Below are 8585 nucleotides of genomic sequence, written 5' to 3'. Positions count from 1 at the left end.
AGCTACACGGCTCTTGAATGCAAATTTAAGGGTCCTCGCGCATAGAGCTCAAAGGGCGCAAAAGCGCAAGAAGCCACCAAGGCAGTTGAAACTCACTTTTCTCCTTCGGCTGCAAGAGCGGCAAGTCGACAGGCTGAGATGGCGTGATGGGCAGTATCTCCTCGACACCGGCCACCGCGGCCAGGGCGTAGAAGGCTTCGCCTTCGAAGTCGTTCCTCGTCATCATGTCGTGGTCCATCACCGTGAAGCTCAGGATGGCCACCGCTTGGCGGCACCGCTCCTGGCCCACCGAGCTGTCGTCAGGAAGGAGAGACACAGTAACTGCACTAGTTTCTTGCGTGAACAAGCGAAATCTCGACCGAGGTCCTTGCCACACGTGCAAAATACCGTCACACGGGTGCCCGCCTTCGCTACACGACAAGTGCAAGGCGCCATGCCATACTGACCCTGCTCTATAGCTCAGCGATAAACGCAAGGCGCCATCTCATGCGTAACTACTTTCGCTAAACGAGACATCCTCATCCTCATAATCAGCCTATCTTTGCGTTCACTCCAGGACGACGACCTCTCCCAACGATCGCCACTTACCGCTGTGTTGCGCTGAGTGATTGCCACTCGCTAGAGAAAATTTTCGAATTTCTTCACCTCACCTAATTTGCTGCCATCTACGACCGCGCTTCCCTTCCCTTGGCGCCCATTCTGCAACTCTGGTCCACCGGTTATCTGCCCTACGCATTATGTGGTTTGCCCAGCTCCAAACGAGAAATGCAAAGCTCTAAACCATACCCACGTATCTTCAATAAATAGTTAGTGCATACCACTAACCTATATTTGCTACATGATAACCACAAAGCCCCTTTCCACTGCTACCTATCTCCAACAAACAAGTGCAGAGCGCAATGGCGAAAGTACCTATCTTCACCACACGACAACTGCAAAGCACCATCTTGTAGATGCCTAAGCCCTCACTACACCCCTCCCCCTAAACGACGTCTAGAAACCACCATTCCATCTTCAACACACGACAAAGTATTTTGATCAGGTTACTCTAAAGTGCTTGTCGAACTGCCTGTCGAGAAGCACCTCTGCTAATTCCAGTTACAGTGTTGCACCGGAGCCACCGCTGACAGGCCTAAAGGAGCATTTCAGTTCACGAACACCACGAGACAGGTAAGAATGATGGCTCACAATTCAAAGCTCTCGTCAAAGAGAGGGTAGAGAGTCTTCTTCTGCACCCGGGTCCTCTGCTGGGGGCAGTCCGGGAACAGGTGACGCGGTAGGATCTCCAGAATGACGAAAGGGTCGCTGTAACCTAGTGGTTTGAGAACGAGTTGGCACAGGTAGCGTTTGCACGAAAACACGCGGTTCCCGCCGAACGTCGAGGCGGGAAAACGCTGCTGCTAGACCTCGATCGTCCGACTGATTTGATGCGTTTGTTTTTGTGTGCAGGTAAATATCTTACAAATTCAATCGTTCTTATTTAGGACTGACCATTAACTCTCTCCTCGTGCTTGCTGAATTTACTAAAAAATATTATTGATAGCCAGTGCTTACCTAACGCAACCTTCCCAAATAAGTCCACACGGCAGTGGAGGTTACTACAAATATACGCCAAGCAATCATTGGTGTACTTTTTTTTATCTGCCTGGATTGCCGTGAGCCATCACGTGATGTCACGTAAGTATGGATACCCATTTCGCACAGACACTTCAACAATATTTATTAAATGTATTATGGTCCGTTTGTATTATTGTCTAATTTGGTCAGTTAAGTGCACACACCAACTACATACTTCAATCCATTAGGCGACCTCCTTGATACACAGATGAAACTTAACGCATCCTGCAGCGTTCACCATTTCGTTCGTGTGCGCGTTTAAGCATTCATTTCACAAATTTGGGACATTCATGCAGCGGTAGACATTGTAAGCCCTTCTTTCCTGCAAATCATTTCGGCGTCATGCATGCACTATGAAGAAACAAATGTCTACGCCTTCCTTTGTGGTTCATCTTGTCCCTGAACAATACCCATGAGCTGTCTTACCTGCGTTTCCCTATTTGAACATTGCACTCACTACTCTCCAGTCAAAAACGCCAAGTAACGCTGGCAACGTGCGTGTGAATCGTGATTTACGCGTACCAGGCTCACATCCTTAAAGAGAGTAAATACATGCTAGGTAGACGACGATTACAGTTCAGAGACAAAGTGAGCCCCGAAGGCTGCAAGCTTTTCTAACCATGTACCACTTTGGACGAGCACCTTCATCCATTACCATCACCAGCACCGCCACCACCATACCCTCGGAAAGAGAGAGAGTGCCCGCAACTCCTTTACGCCGGAGTAACTCCTTGCTTTGCATTCACCACCATTTCGGGGGAGTTCCCGCGTTCCATGATACAGTAACTTTACTCCAAAAGGACACCCCTCCAATGACCGCATTTCTTTAGAATACTGGAACCTTATAAAATAGAGTTAGACATGGCAGATATGGCGTGAGCGCTCTCTCCGTTCTCCGAGCTCACACGGGCATGTATGCACTGGTGTTGAGCAGCATGAGCAGCAACATAAATGTTTTTTTTTTTTAAATTGCATCCCACAATCCTAGTCACTCACATCACCTTACTAGCGAACGAAGACTTTCAATGGTCATTATATTCAACCATGCGGCTCCTCGGTCAACCTGCGATAACACACCCTGCTTGACGGAGCTAAGCCCGCGAAATGAAGTATTCCAAGACCACAACCGCTCTCTGTTACGTAGGCTTGCTTCTCCCAGAACAATTCCAGCATGCAGCCCAACTCACATGCAAAACAAAACGAAAGCAAACTTACGCTCTTCACCACCTGAAAACAAAACAGAAAGAAAAAAGGAAAGAAAAACAAAAAGAAAAGGAAAGTTCGTGTCTGCATGTATTGGTTATTACTTGAAATTATAATGCTAAGTAACTTTTACCAATCATCCTCCCTTTCGCGCTTACCTTTTAACATAAATATTTTAGCTGTGTTTCACAAATGGACTGTGAGAAATCATATGAAGACAAATAAAAATAATGGCAAACAACCCAAACAAAACCAACTGATACCGTAGACGTCAACCCCGTTAACCTATGCTCAGGGCGAAAGAATAAATGTTTGAATTTCAACAATTGCGTAGCCGCGAACTTGAAGAAGTGCACGTTCTTAAGACAAACTGTGCATTCAAGAAAAACTAAATTTACTATGAAATGTTTTTAAGGCAACACAGCTAGTTCGACGGTACGTATAACATCGCGCTATGTAAAAGCCACTCGTGGTAGCTGCAGATATTGCCGCAACAGCGTTAAATAAACATGACAACTCTCAAAACTGGCAAGACCTAGCAAATATCTTATACCACGTCACAGCCTCGGTTTCATGTAAACAGGCTCATTTCCACTAAAAGGATTCAGCCATCTCAAATACTATGCAATACAGCCTGCATAAACTGAAGTGCGTTAGTTTCGCAACACACATGCCACTGAGCATGTTGCAGTTTCCGTTGCATATAGTAGCAGGCATAATAAACGCAAATGCTAAACGTTAAAAAGGCGTCGCAGAGATATTCGCTGGTAAATAATAACGCAGCTGAGTCGGCTGCCCGTAAGAACCTCTCGTGAAGAACTTTCTCAGACATAATTAAAATGTTAATCCTTTGAGTAGATGTCGTAAGAACTGAGAGGTGTCGCATTTCTGTGAAGGGCAAATCGTGCGAATGACGTTTCTGCATCGATCATCACGCCTCCTCCAGTTTATTTCTATTTACCAGAGATTAACTTTTAGGAGGAATTGCGATCCCAATGCGTCAAGTATCTATGGAAACGCTTTCTCAGTCTTGGGCTAAAGGAAATCAACTTTAATAAAATAGTTTTGCTTCCCTAGTCTGCATACCAGCACCAGCAAATATCACGTACGCTGACTTATTTGTAGCGTTTATTTCTTAAGCATACCACCCTATTCTACACACGCGCGATGCTTCCACCGGAGTTGCGAAAAATCTTCTTTAGCCGTGCTGTGGATCTCAGCTGCCCGTTTTTCTTACATTTCAGTGCTCCAGTAATTCTTCTCGAATTTTTTTCTGTTCGTTTTCAATGTGACTTGGTGTCAGGAGTGACAAGCGTAAACGAAGAAAGAGGACGAGGAAGAAGGAATGGAGCGAGCGCGTGGAGTCGCCATCTTGGAGAAGGGGCGCGCGCAGAGAAGGACGTGGGGGCCGGGCGCAGCGTTCCAAGACGGCCGGAGATCGCCTGTCTGGGTCCTGCCCCAGATCTTAGGCGACACATCGACGTCCCGCCCGAGTACCAGCCTCGGCGAGCAGATGTCCGACGTCCCTGGAACCACCGCTGGCCCGGACCTACCTGCTAGGACACGTCAGCGTTGCTGCCGCTGAACGTAGACGCGCGGAGGCTGGCTACAGCCAGTCACCATCCCGTCCGGAGAACCCAGCTGGGCCGGCGCGCACCGGGGCCAGCCGGCACGAGCCCCGCTCTGCCGGAGCGCGACAGCGCCTCAGGGACCGTGCCGTCGTCACGTCGGCTGGGACATCGGTGACGCCGGACACTAACAACGACGGACGACGACCAGATCGCATCGACAGACCACAGACCGGGGGACGCCGATACTCGCGTCGAACAGTACCGGTACTGTAAGCGCTCCTACTACAGTGAATAGACAATCGCCGCACAGACGTTTGTAAACGCGGTAGTGTGCGCGGTGAGCTTAGTAAGGGAGGACGCAAGCCGTGTGCGATAAGTCGAATGTTACTGTGTTTTCCTATTCTTAAGAGTCCATTTTGAATGAATGTTGTGTGTGCTGCACCTTGCGTTCGTGTGTTCCTTCCGCTCACTCAAGCAAGCGTACCAGGCGTTAACCTTACGCGTGACAACATTGGCGAGCCTGCCAGGATCCCTTTAACTTCGTCACGTGCCTCGGGGTGTCTTGAGCAGCGGAATGGACCTTGAACGTTTGATGACGGCTGGGAGTGCCGCGGGCATGTCGGCTGAGGCCATAATAGCACTATATCACGAGGAACAGAAGCGATTAAGAGAAGAACGCGCAGAGGCGCGAGAGGCTGCGAAGGAAGATGAGAAGAGAGCGAAAGCAGCTGAGGAGAGAGCGAAGGATGCGGACGAGCGTGCGTATAGGAATTTGATTTTGGAAAAAGAGCTTACAGAAAAGAAATTGCAGCTGCGCATGAGTAATAGTGGAGAAGAGGTAGGAAATAGCTCATACGTGCTACCTCAGAGAATAGCGACAGTGTGTCCCCAAAAGCTTATCGCCCCCTTTGACGAAAGGCGAGATGATCTAGATGCCTATATACAACGTTTTGAGCGAATAGCAACTGGACAAGGCTGGCCGAAGAGTGACTGGGCGACGGGATTGAGTATGTATCTCGTGGGGGAAGCGTTGACCGTGTACAGCCGGATGTCAGCGACTGACGCACTAGATTATGCCAAGGTAAAGAAGGCTCTCCTACAACGCTTCAGACTAACGGCCGAAGGTTTCCGGGATAAATTCCGAAGCTCCAAGCCACACGATAACGAGACAGGCCAGCAATTCGCCACTCGAATCTCCAACTATTTTGATCGTTGGTTGGAGATGGCTAACGTAGAGAAGACATTTGAAGACTTGAGGGACAACATGATTGCAGAACAGTTCCTAGCATCATGTCATCAGGGCGTGGCAGTATTCCTGAAAGAACGCAACTTGAGGACGGTGGCGGAACTATCTGAACACGCCGACCGCTATTTAGAAGCCCAAGGCCAAAGGCACTTAGGAAAGGGGAAGGAAGATAAGAAGATACCAGATGAGAGAGAAAATACTCGGAGTACAATCAAATGTTTTATGTGTGACAGGATAGGGCATCGGGCTATGAATTGTCCCCTGGGTCGCACTCGCAGTTCGACGTTGAAGTGCGAGGGGTGCGGACGGCATGGACATACAATACGAACCTGCCGAGCTAAGTCAGAAAATAAGACTGCCTGCATTGTTGCGAGCGAAAATACCATTGGTGTTGACAGTACGCAAATGGAACAGAAGGAGGCCAGCGACAAGGCAAGCGCTGTCACGACGGCTCCGAGGTCAGAAGACCCGAAAACCTCGATGCCAGTAGTAGTGGGAATGCTGCAGGGACGAAAAGTGTCTGTACTCAGAGACACTGGGTCCAACATTGTTCTGGTAAGACAATCCATGGTGCCGGAAAGAGATATCACCGGGACAGAAACGCCAGTTCGATTGGCGGATGGTACAGTAAGGCGAATGCCTATGGCTCGTGTATTGCTTTTGACACCTTATTATTGCGGTTGGATTGAAGCCCGGTGCGTCAAAGAACCGCTTTACGACGTCATTCTTGGGAATGTGCCCGGAGTCAGAAGAGTGGATGATCCAGATCCCCTCTGGAGTTTTCCCAATATCCAGATTACAAGTAGGACGGAGCATGAATCCACCAAAGCCGGGGGCAGAGATAACGAAAGAAGCTCTGATCCATATACCGGAGAAGCTAGCATTTTGTCAGTAGAGAAAAGCACAAGCAACCAGGATAGGAAAGATGTCGGTATAAAGAAGACTTCAGGCACCGGCATCGATATAACCGCGACAGAAATGAAGAAAAGGCAAGAAGCGGATAGTACGTTACGACATTATTTTGAAATGTTAGGGAAATGGATTCAGAATAAGAAGAGCCGGGTCGTACATAAGTTTGAGAAGGTCGGAGAATTACTTTACCATATAGCCAGAACTCACGATGGAAGAGAAACACGACAGCTAGTAGTGCCAGTGAGTTTACGAAGAGCAGTCCTCGAGCTGGCGCACGACACTATAATGGCTGGCCATCAAGGAGTAAGGAAGACGACCAGCCGAGTATCAGAGCAATTCTTTTGGCCGTGTATGCAAAGTGACATTAAACGGTTTGTGCGATCTTGCGACATATGCCAGAGAACCACATCAAAAGGATTGCTATCAAAGACACCTCTAGGAACTACGCCTATTATTGAGCAACCATTTCAAAAGGACTCCGGAATGGTCATCACAGAGTTGGTTGCTGAAAGCCCATACCAAGCAGACATCCCAGCAACAGAATTTACCCCTCAGAAGGCGAAGATAACAAGCATGATGTCTAAGCCGAGCGTATGTGAGAAAAGACGGGCTGAAGAATTGAAGAACAATGGACGCATCATCGCTGTGTCCGACAACTTTGACAAGCCCAGGGCATGCAGGTCTGGGTCCCGCGCCAACCCCTGGTGTCATCCAAATCATTCTGCTCGAGGCAATGCCGCGATGAGGCGCCGGCGTCGAGAGTCAGGACTAGTGCACAGCGTCCTGTCTGGCTGTGTCGATGTCAGACAACAACCGGTAGGCAGGAGTACGCGGATTAAGTGAGTGAACGTGACACGAAGGACATCGCTGACTTTGCTGAATATGTTCGTTTCCGTGTTTACTGTGTGAATATGTTCGTATACTGGGGAACAGCTTGCGGCGCATGCATATAGTGTTTAGAGCTTCTGAGGAGTTTTCCTCAAACATTTGCGGAAGACAATGCCTTGTGAATGGTGCTGGCGTTGACATTGATGTAGTGTTAAGACTCGGCAGAAACATACGTGCTTACGTGATGTGCGCGTGGGTGCAGTGAAGTGCGGTGTAGTGCAGTGAGGTGTGAAGGAAGAAACGGCGAAGAGTAGTTATATGTGGTATAGTGCAGTGAAGTGAAATGCAGTGATGTGTGAACGAAGAAGTGATGAAGTGGAAGTGCAGTGTCCGTATAAACCCAAGAGGAGACGAGCAGTGAGGGAAGTTTTCGCGGAGCGAAAACTCAGAAAACAAGGGGGCCATTGTCAGGAGTGACAAGCGTAAACGAAGAAAGAGGACGAGGAAGAAGGAGTGGAGCGAGCGCGTGGAGTCGCCATCTTGGAGAAGGGGCGCGCGCAGAGAAGGACGTGGGGGCCGGGCGCAGCGTTCCAAGACGGCCGGAGATCGCCTGTCTGGGTCCTGCCCCAGATCTTAGGCGACACATCGACGTCCCGCCCGAGTACCAGCCTCGGCGAGCAGATGTCCGACGTCCCTGGAACCACCGCTGGCCCGGACCTACCTGCTAGGACACGTCAGCGTTGCTGCCGCTGAACGTAGACGCGCGGAGGCTGGCTACAGCCAGTCACCATCCCGTCCGGAGAACCCAGCTGGGCCGGCGCGCACCGGGAGCGCCAGCCGGCACGAGCCCCGCTCTGCCGGAGCGCGACAGCGCCTCAGGGACCGTGCCGTCGTCACGTCGGCTGGGACATCGGTGACGCCGGACACTAACAACGACGGACGACGACCAGATCGCATCGACAGACCACAGACCGGGGGACGCCGATACTCGCGTCGAACAGTACCGGTACTGTAAGCGCTCCTACTACAGTGAATAGACAATCGCCGCACAGACGTTTGTAAACGCAGTAGTGTGCGCGGTGAGCTTAGTAAGGGAGGACGCAAGCCGTGTGCGATAAGTCGAATGTTACCGTGTTTTCCTATTCTTAAGAGTCCATTTTGAATGAATGTTGTGTGTGCTGCACCTTGCGTTCGTGTGTTCCTTCCGC

The 8585-nt window shown here is 49.8% G+C and overlaps 1 protein-coding gene across 6 annotated transcripts in view; it reads right to left on the bottom strand.

Annotated features, from left to right (window-relative positions):
* The window catches only part of LOC139048842 (BAI1-associated protein 3-like), a 567324-nt gene that overhangs the window by 16522 nt on the left and 542217 nt on the right, over window positions 1-8585 (bottom strand). For 4 of the 6 annotated variants that reach the window (XM_070523709.1, XM_070523713.1, XM_070523710.1 and 1 more), the window contains 3 exons: window positions 2833-2844; window positions 1189-1312; window positions 97-293 (listed from right to left, as the gene is read on the bottom strand). In XM_070523709.1, the coding sequence (XP_070379810.1) occupies window positions 97-293; window positions 1189-1312; window positions 2833-2844 (333 nt within the window). The remainder of the gene's footprint in view (window positions 1-96; window positions 294-1188; window positions 1313-2832; window positions 2845-8585) is intronic. The other 2 variants (XM_070523711.1, XM_070523714.1) reach the window with 1 other exon arrangement.

This window comes from Dermacentor albipictus, chromosome 8, assembly GCF_038994185.2.
Source record: "Dermacentor albipictus isolate Rhodes 1998 colony chromosome 8, USDA_Dalb.pri_finalv2, whole genome shotgun sequence".
Lineage (NCBI taxonomy): Eukaryota > Metazoa > Arthropoda > Arachnida > Ixodida > Ixodidae > Dermacentor > Dermacentor albipictus.
Note: the sequence above shows the minus strand (reverse complement) of the source record. Positions and strands in the feature narration are given on the sequence as shown.